Source organism: Diospyros lotus, chromosome 8 (assembly GCF_014633365.1).
Source record: "Diospyros lotus cultivar Yz01 chromosome 8, ASM1463336v1, whole genome shotgun sequence".
NCBI lineage: Eukaryota > Viridiplantae > Streptophyta > Magnoliopsida > Ericales > Ebenaceae > Diospyros > Diospyros lotus.
The window spans coordinates 33,373,433-33,393,246 of record NC_068345.1 but is presented as its reverse complement, the minus strand read 5'-3'; the positions used below and the strand labels follow the sequence as shown (position 1 = coordinate 33,393,246).

Here is a 19,814-nt window from a genome sequence, read left to right as displayed (position 1 = left end):
GTACAGACCTTTCATGCTAGCACAAGTCAAGGATGTACCTTCATTTTTGTGACCTAAAGTCGATCTACTAGACATGGTAGGTCACGACCACACTGTTACACTCAAAGATAAGTCTAATAGGAGGCATACCTTGTTATGGAGATAGGTCTCCATATATCAGAGACACTATAAAAAAAAGAAAAAAGAAAAGAAAGTGAGAGAGAAACCCTTACCCTAGTTTTAGAGTCAGTTGATGCCTTTAGCCATTGGCACAACCACTTTCAATCATCATTGACATTGTGCTATTGCCTCCAGTTGCTCCAATGCATATCTTATTGGTCAGGCTTCCTTCCAACACAAGCAATGTATCACTTACCCTCTTAGATTGCGACAAAATATTTGTCCGTCACTGATCATCCTTGTTCATTGCCCATCTCAATCCCTTGATGACCCTCAGCGACCACACTCTAGTTGTGCATCATCCCTTGTGATCTCAATTTTCTCAGATCTTGTTGTGCATCAACTTCATGCAACTCTTTAGATCACTACACTAGCTTTATCCATCGCCCATCTCAATCCACTGACAACTCAAGTCCGACGAGATGTGACTCAGTTTGACTCAATTCGGATCCCTTTTTGTGCGACTCGGACTCCTTTTTTGAGTGCAACTCTCTTATCCATTTAGATATGGAATATGAATTCTTAGATTTGAACTCTCTTGCACAGCACGTGTAATGCCCCATGTGGATATACAATGGGTACCACTAGTTTTGGGGTTTTCTTTTTCAAGAATATCGACGAACATATATATATATATATATCACTTTCTATAAAATGTAAACAGTAATTATGGAATGTAAAAAGGATCAAACCTAATTAAAATTTTGAGTGGCCAAAGTAGTCATATTGGGAAATAAATCTGTGCAATTGGCAAATTACATAAAAGGAAATTACATAAAAGGGAAAATCATCTTGAGTTTGGCAAAATGACAAAATTTTTAATCATTTAGTAATTGTTCAAAAAGGGAATTTTTCATGTATGACAAATGCAGCAAATACCATCATATATGACCATATAGAGGCAGGTTAATGCCAAAAGTCAAATCACCCTTTTTCCAACCTTTCACACCCAGGTCAAGACGAATAACACCAAATTCATCTAGGTGAATAACAACCAACCTTATGTCACCCAAAATCAATGCATGTCAAGGCTACACGAGCATAGATAATTATCGCATCACAATGTCATGTATGCAAATTTTCACATCATGAGTATGTTTGCGCATATGTAAACAATATGAAAGGAAATGAGAAATTTTAGGGGGCGAACCATTCACTTATTTAAGATGTATTTGTCTTGCTATTTGTGTGAGTACATATATTCCAAATTTGGATATCACACACAAAAAAATCCCTTGTCTTATTATCGGAATTTAAATAAGGATTGATTTGTATCATTATTATATATATATTTCCATTTCTTTTCTTTCATTTTTTTTCATTTTTTTCTTTAGAATTTTTTGGACTTACCATCCGCCTACCCATGCACCTGCAGCTTTGACTCCATTTGTCGATCGTCTTTAACTTTTTGTCGTTTGCCATTTGGTTGCTGGAAAACCTAGATTTTGGCCTTTTTTTTCTTCCCTCTCTCTTCCCTTCCCTTCCCCCACCCACAGATTGTTGTGAAACTGGCCAGAAATTCATAGATCTGATCGAGTTTTGGCTCCAATGAGTTGTAGAACTACAGCGACCCTTGTTTCCTTCCTCAAATCCCCTTCAAAAACCCTCCTACTGGTACCAATTGGTTGCTCATGAACCCTAGAGTAGAAGCCCTATCTCAAATTTGCCTAAAACACTCTAAAATGGGGTACTCGAATCCACCATTGAGAGGCCATAGGGTACTCAAGTACTTTTGTTGTAGCTCACCATGGAGGTTCTTGCCATATTCGGTTGATGGGAAGAGCCCACCATTCAATTTTTTCAAATTCCTACTCTTTTTTAAAGTTTGCACATAGGCCTTTGCATGTCTTTAGAGAATTGTACCTGGACACCCCCCCCCCCCCCCCCCTCTTTTCTTTTCAGTTTTTTCTCACTTAAGAGTCCCTAGAAATTACATTTAGCCCCTTTCAGAATTTTAATTTGTTTTGCCTTCTAAATTTGCAGATTCCCCCTTGATTTTGTTTTAGTTAACCCTTTTAATTCTTTGTTAAGGAAATTACTATGAAGCCATTATATATATGATTTTATTTTGTTTGTTGATATATATTTTGTACCCAAAAGTTTGCAAAAATTGTTAGGGTATTACAACATGACCCTTCATCCATAGCATCTTTTGTTCACATTAGTAACTCCACTAGTTTTACACAGTTCTCTTTTCTCGATCCATGGATTTTTAACTCAGGTGCTAGTGTGCTACTAAGCCCGTCTGGTAATAGTTCTCTATTTTCTCGGTCCATAGATTCTTGGTTATTCCCGTCTTTGGAAGGGATGTTGATATTATTCACTTGACTTGGGTCGATATTTTGTCTCTATTAATGTTACCTTTTAGAGTTATCTTCTTATTTTTCTCCGTTGTCTAATTTGTCCAAGTCAATGTCAACTAGTTTACCTTTGCCTGCCCTTTTCTTGATATTCCGCCTTTTATTCCTCCACCTCTATCTTCGGACTTATCAGTATCATCCTCTACATGTGAACCCATTGGCTAAGCCAATAGTAGCCAAACCAATGGACCAACTCACTAATTCATTATTCGTGCCGTTTGAGCTTTCTCCCTCTTGTTCATCATCCTCACCGTCTGATCTTGATTTGCCTATATCTCTTTGTAAAGGTACTTGTCGATGTACTACTCAACATCTCGTTTCAAATTTTGTTAGTTATCATTCTTTATCTCTTGAATATACTAATTTTGTCTCTTCTTTGTCTTTTGTATCTATTCCTAAGGCTATTACAAAAGCCCTTTCTCATCCGTGGTGGCAAGCTACTGTGGTTGAAGAAATGTCTACTTAACATTTCAATGGGACTTGGAACTTGGTATTTCTCCTTTCGGGGCAAGTTTATTATTGGGTGCTGTTTGGTTTATACTTTTAAGGTTGGTCCATATAGCTAGGTTGATTGCCTTGAGGCTTGTCTTGTTGCTAAAGGGTACACTCAATTTTTTGGCCATGATTACGGGGACACATTTGTTGTCAAGATGTCCTCTATTCAATTATTCTTATCTCTAGCTGCCATGTTCCACTAACCTCTCCATCAACTAGATATCAAGAATGCCTCTCTTCACAATGATTTACAAGAGGAGGTTTATATGGTACAAAGAGAGGTTTATCTGGAGTAACTTGCTAGTTTCGTTGCTCAAGGGGAGTCAAGTTTGGTGTGTTGCATTTGAAAACTCTTATAAAGCCTAAATAGTGTCCTTGAGCTTGAATAGGTAGATTTAGTTCAGTTATCCTAGAGTTTGGGCTAACTAGGAGCGAGGCTAATTATTCTTCTTTTTTTTTTTTTGGCTCTAAATTAGGTCATCACATTCTTCTGGTTTTATATTTTGATTATATAATTATTACAAGGGATGATGATGTTGGTATCACCAAGTTAAAGGCTCATCTCCATCAATAGCTTTAGACCCAGGATTTGGGTCAATGAAATATTTTTTTGGGTATTGAGGTGGCACGATTAATGCATGACATTTATATTTCTCAAAGGAAATATGTTTTGGATATGCTAGATAAGGCAAGGTTACTTGGGTGCATCCAATAAACACCCTTATGGATCCAAATATCAAGTTGTTAACAAGACAAGGGAGCCTATTTCTAACTCTAGGTGCTATATCAATTCATCAGTTGGTTAGCAAACTTAACTACCTCACAATCACCTGTCCAAATATTTCATTCGTTGTGTGGTAAGTCACTTTCAAATTTTCTAGATTCACCTTGTGACAATCATTGGAATGCAATGATTTGCATTCTTTAATACATTAAGGGTGCCCTTAATCAAGGTGTGTTATATCGAGATCATGGTCATAGTCAAATGGTGGGATGTACATATGCTTATTGGGTAAGATCCCCTAGTGACAAATGGTCCACTTTTAGATATTGTATATTTGTTTGTGGCAACTTAGTCTTCTAAAAAAGTAAGAAACAAAGTGTTGTTGCTTGATCCAGTGTAGAGGCTGAATATAGGGCATGAGTCTAACAACTTGTGAGTTGATGTGGTTGAAACAATTGATTGAGGAGTTAGGAGTCATTAAGATCAAATCTATGAAGTTGACTTGTGATAATTGGGTTGCAATGATATAGCTTTTAATCTCATATTCTATGAGAAAACCAAGCGTATTGAGATTGATTATGAATTTGTTAAGGAAAAGTTGCCTAGTGGATAAATTAAATGTGAGTATAAAGACTGATTATGATTTTGTTGTAATCACATTTAATTATCACCATTAATTTAATTATGATCCAACTCGAACTTGGAATCATTATCACAAAATCATAATGTGAGTATAAAGGTGAACCCAATGCATGAGGCTCCCACATTAGGTTCTTCGTGATAGATACAAGTATGAGGAAAGAAATTAAAGCTGCGCAAAATTTTTCCAGACTAGGGCTTTGTGGGCTAAAGCAATCCTTTGTACAAACTGCACATTTTTACTTATTTTGTTTTTTCCCACTTTGGTTAGAGATTTCAAGAATTACATGTTCTGGCGTGCCAAAAACGAACAGACGTTTTAACCCATTCCTAACATTGGTCCTCTTTTTGATATAATACCAAGACTTCTGCAGTATGCTTTTATAGTTATTGCCCTTGAAATGGTTAAAAGTTTCAATGTATTTACTCCTGAAATGTGAAAATTGATCTTTATTCGCAATATTGGTGTCTGCAGGGATATAGTTTCTGGGCTTGCCCATTTGCATGAACTTGGAATTATTCATCGGGACTTAAAACCTCAAAATGTCCTGATAATCAAGGACAGGTCTATGCGTGCTAAGCTTTCAGATATGGGCATAAGCAAGCGCCTTCCTGGAGACATGTCATTTCTAACCCAAAATTCTACTGGTCAGTGTCTGCCATATTTTAGTGTTTAATGTTTCTTAGGATGCCGAGGCATATTATTAGCCTGATGATAGGATTATATGGACATGGGATTGGAAATCTTACAGGAAGTCCTCCCAATTTGTAATTCCATTATTGTTAGTTTCATTGATCATGTGGAATCATGGGCTTCTTTCTTTACCCATGAAAGGAAATGGATGGTTCTTTTTGACAAAGTCTATGGGAGTTTGTGTCCTATCGCTGCATATTAGATTGGAATTATATATTTATTCTTCTCTCTCTGTTGTCCTACTTAGTGTAGGTTGTGGGAGTTCAGGTTGGCAAGCACCTGAACAGCTTCGTCATGGACGTCAGACACGAGCAGTGGATTTATTTAGTTTAGGGTGTGTGCTATTCTTCTGCCTCACTGGTGGTCAACATCCATTTGGTGACAGTTTTGAGCGTGATGCTAATATTGTGAACAACCGGAAAGACCTTTTCTTGTTAGAGAATATTCCAGAAGCTATGGATCTTATCAGTCGCCTCTTAGATCCTAACCCAGATTTGAGGTATGCCATTAACTCATGTCAATTCTTAAACTTCTTGAATTCTGCATAAGCATGGCGTGTCCATGCACCGACAATCCATGAATGCATCAAGTGATGGTGGTTCAGTATATTTCTTGGGTAGTCTGCCTTAAGATGCAGGACCATAGTTTATTTTCATTTCTTGTGTATGATGGGTGGTTTCAATGTGCATGCTGTTTAGGCCCAAAGCTAAAGGTGTATTCCAACATCCTTTGTTTTGGAATGCGGAGATGCGACTCTCATTTCTTCGAGATGCTAGTGACCGGGTAGAATTAGAAGATCGGGAGGGTGAATCTGAACTGTTAAAAGCATTGGAAAATATTGCCCCAGTGGCTTTGAATGGTAAATGGGATGAGAAGATGGATAGTGCATTCATCAACGATATTGGCCGCTACAGGCGCTACAAGTTTGACAGCGTTCGTGACTTGTTGAGGGTCGTACGGAACAAACTAAATCACTATAGGGAGCTTTCTCAAGAAATTCAGGGAATATTAGGGCAGGTTCCTGAAGGGTTTGACAGCTATTTCTCTAGCCGCTTTCCACTTCTTCTAATTGAAGTTTATAAAGTCATTTATAGGTATTGCGGGGAGGAAGAATTTTTATCCAAGTATTTCAGAAGCAGCCGCAGCCAGATTTGATATATCTTATACTTAACCGAACCGCACTTACAGGTTCTGTAAATATGAATTCTCCTAGTTGTTAATTATAAACATGCAAAATTAGTAATTAGCAAAAGTACAACATATCCGGTCTTTATCCCACTATGTAGGGTCGGATATATAAATTCTAGATTTTCATGTATTTCTGCCTTTTGTCATATCTTTATTTAGGCCGATACACTTCATATCAAACTTTAATGTCTCTCCCAAAGTTTTTTTGGGTTTGCCTCTATCTCTTTTTTTGACTAATTGTTCCATTTCATCAACTCTCCTCACAGGAGCATCTCTTGGTATTCTTTTCACATGACCAAATCATCTTAGTCTAGTCTCTATCATCTTCTCCTCGATTGGCACTACTGCTATCTTATTACGAATAATTTCATTTCTAATTTTATCTTTTCTTATATAGCCGCACATCTATCTTAGCATCCTGATCTCTGCTATGCTCGTTTTTTGCTCATATTGGTATTTGATTGCCCAACATTCTAAGCCACACAACAAAACTGGTCTTATAGTTGTTCTATAGAATTTTTCTTTCAATTTTAATGAGATTTTATCATCACATAACATCCCTGATGCATTTCTCCATTTTAGCCAACCTGCCTTAGTTTTATGCGTGACATCCTCGTTAATTTTCTTTTTGTGCATACTTGCATTACTAGCAACTGCATTAATGAGGATTTCAAGATTGAGCTCTAGCGTGGCATCAGTCCAAATAGGTTGCTCCTAATAGAGTTAAAACTTGAGAGCCAATCATAAGAGTTGTGGGTTGGTTGCATTTATTATTAATCTAGAACATATTTTAATTAATAAAAGTATTTTTAGCAATAAGTTCATTTTTATGTTTTTTTTTTATTTAGATGAAGCCCAAAAAGTGTATCAATGTCAATTAGGTTATGATGAGATCATACTAATGAAATCGAATGACTAATGCTTCATTTTTAAACTATTTCTGATCATAGGACTATAGAGTGAGGCTTTTATAATATTGTCAAGACTGGTACATACTATACATACTCTTAAAGAGGGTAGTTGATCTCATTGACTACTTATGTGTTGACATTAGGTGTTTATTGATGAATGAATTCACTAAATAACCTAATTCGAGAACATTCAAATGGTAACTCTTACTAAATATCAATTGGGAGTTCTCTGTGATGACAAGTGCTTGTAATTTCTATTCCTGAGGTATCACGGTTATCTTGTATGAGGAGCGTCATATTTTAATGCCACTATACGGGGTCCAGTAAGATGGGTCTCTGATAGGGTAGTTATTGGGTATGATTCGAATTATACAAAGATAGGTGAGTACGTAAGATGAAATCTATTGATCTTGGTAAGAATCTTAAAAGATATATGCTCTATGTGAATAATAAAGTCGCAACTCAACAAGTCGTTGGCCAACACGGATAGTTGAGAATTAATAAGAGTTATTAATTCAACTATAGGAGTTATGGACTTAACATTTATACTGGGGTTATGTATAGTTAATAGTGTTGGTTATCAGAGGTTTGACATTTCATTATACTTCTAAATCATACTGAGGCATTATGATAGAGGGATCAAATAACACTAAGACTTGTCGTGAAAAGATTCATCTGAAGTGTCATTTGCATTCCATTATGATATGGGGGTCATGATACGTTGTTAGACGTCAATGTTGGTCTAAGGGTAAGATTTTGTCATGTGATGACATAAATTACGAATCTTAATTAAAAAGTTTGATTAGGAGTATGATTCTTTAAATTGCTCTTTGCCATCTTCATAGTTAACATATAAGGTTATACACAGACAAAGAGAAATTTTATGGAAAATTTAGTGGGATCGAAAAGTATTGTGGACCCGAATGAATTAGTGAATTTTTTGGGCGAACTAGCATTCGCGAAAAAGTCCATAAGGTGTCAAAAGTTGAGCAAAAACAAGAAACAGGAAGAAAAGTGGCAACATGCCACATTTAGCATGGCCCGGGGCTTGCCTACGTGCAACCTAGCACGTGGCTAGGCCCACGCGTGGCCTACCCATTGTTGGACTGGCCACGACCCCAACACGTCCAGAATGCGCTAGGACCTTTCAATAACCCTATAGGTGTCAAAAGGGCCGGCCCGGCCCGGCCCGGTCCGGCCCGAGTCGGCCCACGGGCTTTTTAAACGGGCCGGGCCGGCCCTTTTACTAAAAGGGCCGGGCCGGGCCCGAGCCCTTTTATCATTGATAGGGCCCGGCCCGGCCCACGGCCCCCCTACAAAGGGGCTGGGCCGGGCCGGGCCGGGCCAGCCCGTGGGCTAGAGGGCCGGGCCGGGCCCTTAGCCCACGGGCCTAACGGGCCGGGCCCGGTGGGCCCGGCCCTTTTTTTTCTTTTTTTTTTTAAATAATTTTTTTAAAAATAATACACATAATATATACATATATAAAAATTAATTTGTTTCTTTTTAAAATATTTTCTATCTTAATTCTTAAGTTTTAAATATTATTTCATTAATTTATATTCCTTATAATTTTTTTTGTGAATTGATATGAAAAATAATGTACATATAAAAAAGGAGAATGTTTATTTATAATTTAAATATATAAAAAATTTAACTTAAAAATTTTAAATAAATTAATTGATGGTTATTATTTATATATATTGCGAAATTAAATTTTTTAATATCCAATATCAATAATTACTAAATAATAACAAAATTAAAAAAAAAAAATGAGTAAGGGCCTTACTGGCCCATAAGGGCCTCATGGGCCCGGCCCATAAGGGCCCAACGGGCCACGGGCCGGGCCGGGCCGGGCCCTTAAACGGGCCGGGCCGGGCCGGGCCGTGGGCCCAATTTCTTTGGCCCAGCCCGGCCCCCCAATGGGGGCCGGGCCAGGCCCGGCCCGTATGAACAGTAACGGGCCGGGCCAAAGCCCGGCCCGTCACGGGCTGGGCCGGGCGGCCCGCGGGCCGCCCGGCCCTTTTGACACCTCTAAATAACCCTAGTTAGACTAAGGTTTGGCCTCTCTCGTATGAAAAACTCCTATATAGCCTTTGCCTCTTTAGTGAAAAAAAATTACTTTGTAGAAAAGTTAAAGAAAAATACTTGATTCTTATAAAAGATTGGGTCGGTTTTTGGTGTAAGAAAATCGAAAAGGCATGTTCGTTGACGTTCATAAAGCTTGTCTTTGGTGTGGATCACTTGTAGAGGGTGAGTGATACTTCGCGATACAAAGATATAGTCTTTTGTGCATCAAGATAACTAAAATGTTAGGGTGCGTTCTCTTTGCTTTTCAATTTTTAGTTTTGAGTTTTGAATTCATTTTCAGTTTTCTGTTTTGGTAATCTGTTTTTAGAAAATGAAAAATGTGTTCTCTTTGTCATTTTGAAAAACTATTTCTCAAAACAGAAAATTAGAAAACGCGTTCTCTTTGAAATTTTAAAAATAAATTTTTAATGATATTTTATTCAATAAATTTGATTATTTAGTAAATTAAAAATATTTAATGTTTATAAGTTATTAAAAAAATTCTACATTTTAAAGTTAATGAATTTTGTAATATTTTTTTCATTATAATAATAAAATATGAATAAATAAATAAATAAATAAATAAATGTGTTTTGAGTTTTGAGTTTGTTTTAGATGAAAACACTCAAAACAACTTTTTGTTGTTTTGAGTTTTCTTTACAAATATTTTTTTTGTTTTCAAAAATGCATTTTTAAAAACAGTAAAGAGAACGTGTTTTCATTATTTTAAAAAATTGAAAACTAAAAATGACTTGAAAACAACAAAGAGAACGCAACCTTAGTTTTTTGTTTTTATTCTTTATTCTTGAAAAGATTATATGTTTGCAAACTAGATCTATTTTTTTGAGGGTTTCATGATTGACTAAAGAATTTAGTGATCAAAAAATTTTAAAATTTTCGCTGCTTTTCGTTCATTGGAACCCAAGAGCTCCTGTATCCAACAGGACTTGTTAATGATTTGAGCAACTGCATCATAGTTTTGGTAAGTTGTCACTTTGATTTTTTGGGCCAGCTTAGACGAGTCTTGTTTGAAGTTAGTTCGAGAGCTAATTGAACTAAACTCTAGGAGTCCTTTTTGATTGCATTTTCAGTTAAAAAAGAAGAAGAAGATATTGTTTGATTACCCATTTTGAATAAACTCAAAGTTTTGATATTATTGGGATTATTCAAAACCTTTTAAGAGTCTGAGAGTGTCAATTATTTTGGAAATTTAAGATGTTGGCATAATTATCAAATTTTATGAAATATTTTAAAGAATTAATTCTTTAGGGCAAGTTGTTGGATGAGCTTGATTGACGACTATTAAAAAATTTGAAACTCTTGGTGTGAATTTTAAATTTTGATACTTTAGACTGCGTTCTTTTTACTTTTTAATTTTTAGTTTTGAGTTTTGAATTCATTTTCAGTTTTCTATTTTGGTAATCTATTTTTAAAAAATTGAAAACGCATTCTCTTTGTCATTTTGAAAAATTATTTTTCAAAACAGAAAATTAGAAAACGCATTCTCTTTTAAATTTTGAAAATATTTTTTTAATAATATTTTATTCAATAAATTTAATTATTTAGTAAATTATAAATATTTAATGTTAATATATTATTAAAAATATATATATATTTTAAAGTTAATGAATTTTGTAATATTTTTTCCTATTACAATAATAAAATATGAATAAATAAATAAATAAATGTATTTTGAGTTTAAAGTTTATTTTGGATGAAAACACTCAAAATAATTTTTTGTTGTTTTGAATTTTTTTTATAATTTTTTTTTTTATTTTTAAAAATACATTTTTAAAAACAGCAAAGAGAACGCGTTTTCATTATTTTAGAAAATTAAAAACTAAAAATTACTTGAAAACAGTAAAGAGGACGCAACCTTAGTAGTTTGAGAAATAGTTTGAGAAAATGTTTTCCGTGACAAATAATTTTTTAAATTATTTTTTATTTAAAGGTTATAAATTTGATTAGTAATTGGATATTAGTAAAGGATATGAGAAAAATAATTCTAATATTAAGTTGGTCGGCGAGCAACTACTCGTCGACATTTGGCTAGTCCCCCAGTTGAGGTTGGTGTTGTCGACAGGTCAGTATGCCATCACCCCAGCTAGCTAATGTGCTGGCAAGTTCGCGACTGCAAGAGGAAAGGGATCGAATGGTCCCTTTTCCAGCAAGAAGTTGTATCCACTTGGAGTGCAACCAAGTGTCAGTTTAAAGACCATCAAGTCCCTTTTATTTTTCACAAAATTGGAAATGTGCCCTTAGCTAGTTTCATTGCTCTATAGTACCTTTTTCCCTTAAATGATTTCATTTCCAATTGAAAGGCCATTTTTACATCAAAATAGAAGTGTTCTTCTATGCAAAAGTTTTAAATTTTATCACTCTATTAATAAATGTGAAGAGGGGGGGATCAAATTTTGGAGAATATAAAGGAGGTAGAATGGTGGTTTTCACTATTTTTGAAAAAATACTGTCTGAGGATGTGTGTAACATCACGTGTCATTTTATATGTATTTATAAATTTTGTATAATTTTATTGTTCTTGTCATAAAAAATGATTAAATTATAATTATTATTACTAATTTTTTAGTTTTGTTTTGCAAGAATTGAATGCCGTCACGCTCAATGTGTCAATTAGAAAAAAAAAATTAAAAAAATTGTTATTATGCAATTTCGTGTGTTATTATTAATTTAAATTACTAAGTATATTATTTTCTAGCAAATTCAATTTAAGTGGTTAAGTGTATTTATTGGGTTGAAAATTTTTAGTAACACTTAATAGGATCTAGAGCAGAAATTAGTTTAATATTGGGTTAATTTATAAGAGATTTATTTTTGGCCCTAAGTAAAGAAATCAGAAGACCCAATTAGAGCCCAACCTAACCCAAAACTTATTAAAAACCCTCATTCATCTTTTCCCCTCCCCATAAAACTCACGTCCATCTCCATCTTCCTCTTCCTCTAAAACTCACATCTTCATCTTTCCCTCCCACATGTCACTCCTCTCTTATCTCTCAACACGCATTGCACTCTCTATCCCGATTAGAAGAAGAAGAAGGAGATAATTTTTCCTTTTATTCTTTTTTCCAAATCACCCCCTTTAATATTGTAACATCCCACATCGAGCGATAGGAAGGACCAAAATAACTTACCCTGATGAGCCTTACACGAACTTCCCAGGGGATCACCTATTCTTGAGCTTCCTCAGCTCAAACACACTTAACCCGAGAGTTCTTTGCCTACATTCAGCCCAAACGGTATCCAGCTAGTATCGTTTCTTTCCCTACTTATCCTCGATATATATTACTCTTCTCTGGGCTCTCGGGGTATCACATTCTCCCCCATTTGAGCACATGACGTCTTTGTCATGCGACCTTACAACCAATCCCAGATCTTCCCTCTTTGCATGGTCAATGTGGGATTCGCCTAAGGTGCCTACACGCACCCTCCTTAGGGACTCAGCGTTCTTGCTGAGGTTTGCCCCACCACCGCGCTCAGAGGCTCAGGGGGTCGGCTCTGATACCACCTATAACATTCCACATCGAGCGATAGGAAGGACTAGAACAACTTATCCTGATGAGCCTACGCGAACTTCCTAGAGGGTCACTCATCCTTGAGCTTCCCTATCTCAAACACGTTTAACCCTGGAGTTTTTTGCCTACATTCAACCTAAAAGGTATCTAGCTGGTGTTGTTTCATTCCTTACTTATCCTCGATATATATTACCCCTCTCTAGGCTCTCGAATATGATGTGTATTTTACATACAATATATATACATAGATGTGGCTGAATGTATATAATTGGTTCAATTTTATATCAATTGGGTTTTATGGGCATACAATTTTGACAAATTTAACGGAATAATAAGGCTTTCCAGATTAGACAGCTTTTTACCCCTAATTTAAAAGTTCGTCACAGATTATATATATTGAATTTTGGGGTGATTCAAATCAAAAAATGATCTCGTGAGATATCTATCATCTGGACTTGGAATGAGATCATTCAGAGGCTTATAAAAGTTTTTATGACGTTTTTCGTATACATGGGCAGATTTATGCTAGAACAATGTTTTGGAGGATAGAAAAATGTTTTGGTATCCCAAAGGTTGCTGTTTTGAGCTCATTTTTAAATATGATGAACTTATAAGAGCTTTCTACATTTTGTGTGAATTTTATAATTTTACAATATCGTTTTCTATTTCAAAATAATTTTTTTATTACATGCTACTAGAAAAAAAAATATATGTTTGTAGATTTGAAAAATATCCTAAGAGTTTAAATCTTGTTGTGAATTTAATTGAGATCGTAGCCCTATGAGTTATTTAGCCCACTGAATTGGATTCACATGATTTCGTGCTATGAATTTCAATTTATGTTTGCTTTCGTAAGGGGTGATAGTTTGCATTCATGAATTAGTAGTGTTTCATTAGTAGGTTCCTATTGTAAATATTTTCTTGATATCTTTGCATTTGTTACTATTTATACATATAATATTATGATAAATTTATTTAAGAAAATATAATAGTGAGCTAGAATCATATTTACAAGGTAAGGATTATTGAAATTTTTGAAATGAATAATAATGAATTAGGATTTTTGGGGCACATTCACATCGAGGGTAACTAAGACTCTTCCACTTGCAAATCTAAGAAGTGAACTTTAAAAACTTCAGATAAGTAAACTCTCTCTAATTTTCACCCTATGTTGAATGGTTAATATAGAAACATTGTGCTTTGTGGTTGGTTTGTAGATATTTAATTCTAAATTTTTTCGTTACTCTGTGTCATTTCCTTATATACAATGAAAATAATTAAGCATGTATATATATCATGTCATTGCATCAATGAGCACGCATATACATCGATTTGAGAAAGTTAAATGTTTTCAAATGATAAATGTGTAAAGGTACAAATTTTCTTTCAAAGATTTGTAACTCAAGTTTTTAAAAGAAATGTGTGAATGTCTATGCCATGAATGATGTGAGTGGGAAATGGGGCATGGGGGACTAGCGCACCCGACCTATGAAGTAATGTGAATGTGAAAGTTGAAAGTGGAAAGAAATTTTTAACCGCTTTGTAGTACTATCGATGGAATAAACCTAGTTCCAAATAAGAATTGTCCTACTCCATTCCGATTAACTAGATGACACACCATGTGAGCTTACAATAGTAATGAAATGTTTTGAGAAATTAAAGTAAATGGGGATACATTTTTTGAAATTTATTCAAACTTTGTGTGTTATATGCATGCATCATGTGCATGAAGTTTACTTGCTAAGCCTTTTTTATTTATTTTTTTACATTTCAAGTGATGAGAGCTAGATGGATTGAGGAGATCGCTTGGAGGCAGACTCATCCAGTAACCCGTGGCATAGGATTTTGGTTTTGAAGTAGTAGTTTTGAGACATTTGTTCGTATTCATTTATTTAACCATTCTTTTAATTGTTTAATTCTTAAATTTTGAATAAGTTAGTTTTGATTTGGTTGGACCCAAACCTTCCATTTGGACTGAGTTAGTTACTCAGTTGGTTAATGTCTCTATTATTGTGGAGTTGGGAACTGAAACTTAAATTATTTGATGGTAGTGAAAAATGAATTTATTTTATTTTCGCATTTAAAGTGAAGTGAACATTAACACATTTAGGTTTAGGACTTCTAAACTTGGGGTGTTACAGTGTGCGAGTCTTGATAGGAGAAAGATGGATCAAACTAAATGAAAACAAAAAATAAGATAGAAAACTAAAGAAGGAAAAAGAATAAAGAAGAGGAAAGGCTTGCCCAAGGAGAAGAAGACCTTGGAAGGAAGGAGGCTCGAGACTAATTGTTCCCAAATAATGGTTTTACTCAAGGAAGTGTGGCTCTAACTTCTTTCCTATCTGCTCCAAGCTTCCAAATGCCTATAATAAGAAGTTCAAAACCAAATACACAAAACAAACACCTTGCGATCGTCGCACACATATACATGTATACACAGAACACACACACCCATTTACATATACACAAAACACACACACACACCAATTTACATATGCACAAAACACACACATACATATATTACATATATATGAACACACACATATACATGTATACATAGAACACACACACACCCATTTACATGTATACATAGAACACATACCCATTTACATATACACACATACATATATTACATATATTTGCACACACACACGCACACACCCGTCAGCGGTCGCGAGGAACATGACTGTCGGTGGAAGCTGTCGCCTCTTTCTCTGTGCTAGCACCGCCTCGTCCCCACCACCGCAAAGAGCACTGCCCCACCCGTCGGCCCCTAGCCATTCGCACCGCCTACTATCGCCCCCAACCCCCGTCTCCCGCAAGTTGCCCCTCTTATTGTTGTTTGTTGTTGAAAGGTTACAAACAACGAGCTTTTCGCTGAGAGAAAAAGAAGAACACAGAAGAATAGAGAGATAGGGAGAAAGAGAGAGAGAGAGATAGGGAGAAACCCATTTTAAATTACCTCTTTAAAAAGCATAGAAACCCACTCTTCTTCGATGACCACTTCACTCTTCTTCTTCGACGACCGCTTCATTTTCTCATTCCCATCTTCTTCTTCCTCCTACTTCTCATTCACGCACGATCGAACCATTCTCGCCAGCTACCTCCGACCACCGGCCTTGGCCCTCACCGACCATTGTCGCGGCCTTTCCTGCCGCCATCTACAGCCCCCTAGCCACCATCGAACACCATTGCGGCGCCGATGCTCGCCTCTGATCACCATCTCTGGCCGCCAAGCGTCGCAACATCCGACCACCATCAGCTAGCCAGCTTCAGGCCATTGAACCCAGCCGCTGCATCGGCTCTCCACCACGAGACCAGGTCGTCATTCACCATATCTGGCCACTCCATCATCGGTCGTCGATCTATCGTCGGCCCCACTGTCCAGCCCATGGTAGGCCACCGTTCGGCATTCACTGCTTGCTCTCTGTAGATAGATAGATAGATAGATAGAGAGAGAGAGAGAGAGAGAGAATGTTAGCCAAAAAGAAAGAGAAAGGCAGTGAGTGAGGGAGTGGGTTGGTGTGAGAGAAAGAAAGAAAGGTAAGACAGAGGGTAGTGAGAGTGGGCGAGAAATTAAAATGTGAAAATTAATCCAAGCCATTCATTTACACTGAAATTAATCTTAGCCATAGAATAAAAAGACATTTTGAGACATTTTCAAAAACTGTTTTGCCATATTATATAGATATATAGATTTTTAAAATAATTTAAAAAATAAGGATTATAATTTTTTAGGCAAAGAAAAATGAGTTTAATAGAAATTTCTTATGATTTAAGGGTATTTTCATAATCTTTCAAGTCATGAAAACATTCCAAGGGTGTTTTGGGTGAAAATTTAGTTTCTCAAAAGTTTTGGGCCTAAAAGATATTATTTTGAAGTTTTGGGGGTGCTAATGAATTTATTAAAATTCTTTTGAGGTATAAGTAAGATTTTGGGTTGTGAACCTCGACGGTGTGAGAGGGGTAAGAATGTAAGAAATCAAAAATAAAAAGGTTAAAGTGTAAATTTTGAAAAAATTGCAAGTTGCACAATCCATTCTGTCACACTATCACTACCAATGTCAAATCCCAATATTCAACATAGGGATGAAGAAAGGACGAAAAAAACCAATAGAGATCGAAGGATTTTAACAAACAATTTTAGCTATAAAATAATGAAATGGTATAGGGTTTCACAAAAGAATTCAATTGTTTTCTTGAAAAATAGAAGTGAGTTTGAGGGAGTTTAAGGTGAAATACATAAAAGGTTTCTTCTCTCGGGATCAAGAAGGTTCAATTGGGACAAAAATAAAGTGAAATAGTAAGGCTGTGTTTTTTTTGTTGTTTTCAAGTTATTTTTAATTTTTAATTTTTTAAAATAATAAAAATACGTTCTGTTTACTGTTTTCAAAAATGTATTTTTAAAAATAAAAAAAATTATAAAGAAAACTCAAAATAACAAAAAGTTATTTTGAGTGTTTTCATTCAAAACAAACTCTAAACTCAAAACACATTTATTTATTTATTTATATTTTATTATTGTAATGGAAAAAAATATTACAAAATTCATTAACTTTAAAATGTACATATTTTTTAATAATATATTAACATTAAATATTTCTAATTTACTGAATAATCAAATTTATTAAATAAAATATCATTAAAAATTATTTTCAAAATTTCAAAAAGAAAGCGTTTTCTAATTTTTTGTTTTGAAAAATAATTTTTTAAAATGACAAAAAGAACGCGTTTTCAATTTTCTAAAAACAGACTATCAAAATAAAAAATTAAAAATAAATTCAAAACTCAAAATTAAAAATTAAAAAATAAAGAGAACGCAGCCTAAGTTTTTGAGGAAGATTTTGTAGTGTCATTGAAAAACACGCCTCACTAGAAAAACTAGTCTAGCGAGGCACACATTGGCAACACTAGTGGTCATTTCAATCAAAAATAAGAAAAAAGAAAAGAAGAAATTGAGATAAAAGAGACTACAATAAATAATAAATAGTCGATAATGAAAAAATTGTTGTAGAAAACAACCAGAGACAGTGATTGTCCAGTATGTGTAACACACACCAAGACTAAGGCATGCATGTGGAACGTGGCATGTTCAGTACTTATGTTAGTGTGGAACACACTCGATGCTCAAGAAAATATTTTTGGTACATTGTGGTCACAAACATAGAGCTAGAAACTAACACTAACATTAAAGTTTTCCTATTTTTCTGGAAAATAATCAAGTTATGGGTATTAACAGTTTATTTGTATAATTGACTTAAAAATACATAATTGCATAGTATTATATTGAACAATATGTGATAAAATGTGAAAAATAATCTTGCACTTGCATTTGTTCATTACATTTCTTGAAAATTTTATGTGAATGTGCAATTTGTGACATTTTGATGTTATCAAATTGTTGAAAATGTTTATTATATAATAAATCTTATGCAAAAATGTCTTTGAAACATATAATTTACTCTCAAATATACTTTCTCCTTTAAAATATATATACATATATAGATAGATGTTATAGAGGACCCACAAAAAGAGATATTTCTGATAAATAATTCATCAAGATAATTAGTTTCTTCCTTAGAGTTACTTGTATATTTATATTCAATATATGTTTGGAATTTGTACTCTTATTTTATTACATCTCAAACAAATTTAACCTAGTATTTGAAGTCAATTAGAATGCATATATAGATATTGTTCATTGAAAAATTATATTAAATACACAAAAGGCCATAATTACTTCTAAAAAATTCTACATATATAAATAAATATATATCTCATACATAATCATTAGAGTTTGAATTTGAAATATGAAGTAATTTTTATAATTTTATAAATTTTAAATATTTATAAAATTTAAAACTACTTTTAAAAGTAAAATTGGAAACTATTAAAAATTTTAATCTTAAAACATTTAGCTTATATGTTCTAAATTTTATTTTACAAGTGGAATTTTTATTTTTGAAAATATTTTTATAACTTAAATCTTTATATATATAAAAGTATGATAGTCTGAAAAAAAAATTTCTCCAAAATTTGCATTCAGTACTTATTGTATTAATAATTTATATTTAGTAATTTATATTAATAATTTAAATTTTCAATTGTTTTGAAATAATAAATACTAATTATTGTAAAATTAATAATAAATTTTAAATATATAAGTTTTTCAATTCTAACCACGGATTTTCCAATATATTATTATTTAAATATTAAATATTAAATATTTAATTAATCCATCAATCAATCAAAAATAAATATTATTTATGAGGAATATGAATAGACACTTAAAGTATTAATTAAGTCACAAAAAATTGTCCATTAAATAAAATCTTATCTTTATATAATATAATAATATATAATATATTATATTAAAGTATAATAATTTACAAAATTTTTCTCCCTTCAAAAATCTGCCAAGCAATTTTTGCCTCTAAAATTTATATTAAATTTGCATGAATTTTTTGAGAAATATTAATAGACAACTTGAATTATTAATTAAGTCATAAAAAATTATCTATTTATTTAAAATCTTATCTTTATATTTATTCTATATATATATAATATTAAAATATGATAGTCAAGTAAAGTATTTTACCAAATGTCAATCAATGGTGAATTTTTTCTCCCAAAAAACTTGCATTAAATCAAAGGTAGTAATTAATTAATTATTAATTTTACTTTAATAATTATATTATAGCCTTGAAAATGTGTTATCTTAACAAATTCATAAAAAATTATTTAAGTTTGTTAAATGTTTGGGTTTTTCAATGCTAATTAATATTTAAGGTATCACATTTTTAAAACTATGAAAAAAAATCAAAATTCATATTTTTAAAGTTTTGTTATTATTGAAAAACTTATTCTTACTCACATTTAAGAATTTTAATTTATATTTATAATATAAAAAATAGAAAATAACGAACGTCTTTAAGTAGATATATTATAAATTTTATAATATTTATTTATAAATATAATATAATATAATATAATAAATAAAAAATTTATAAGTATTTTACCAAGTGACCTACATAATGTATTAATTAT

The 19,814-nt window shown here is 33.4% G+C and overlaps 1 protein-coding gene across 2 annotated transcripts in view; it reads left to right on the top strand.

Moving 5' to 3' along the window:
• LOC127808261 (serine/threonine-protein kinase/endoribonuclease IRE1b-like) overlaps positions 1 to 6,479 on the top strand; it is a 41,484-nt gene extending 35,005 nt beyond the window's left edge. For both annotated transcript variants that reach the window (XM_052346718.1, XM_052346719.1), the window contains 3 exons: positions 4,853 to 5,025; positions 5,324 to 5,570; positions 5,770 to 6,479. In XM_052346718.1, the coding sequence (XP_052202678.1) occupies positions 4,853 to 5,025; positions 5,324 to 5,570; positions 5,770 to 6,226 (877 nt within the window). In that variant the 3' untranslated portion in view covers positions 6,227 to 6,479. The remainder of the gene's footprint in view (positions 1 to 4,852; positions 5,026 to 5,323; positions 5,571 to 5,769) is intronic.
• The last annotated feature ends 13,335 nt before the right edge of the window (positions 6,480 to 19,814 follow it).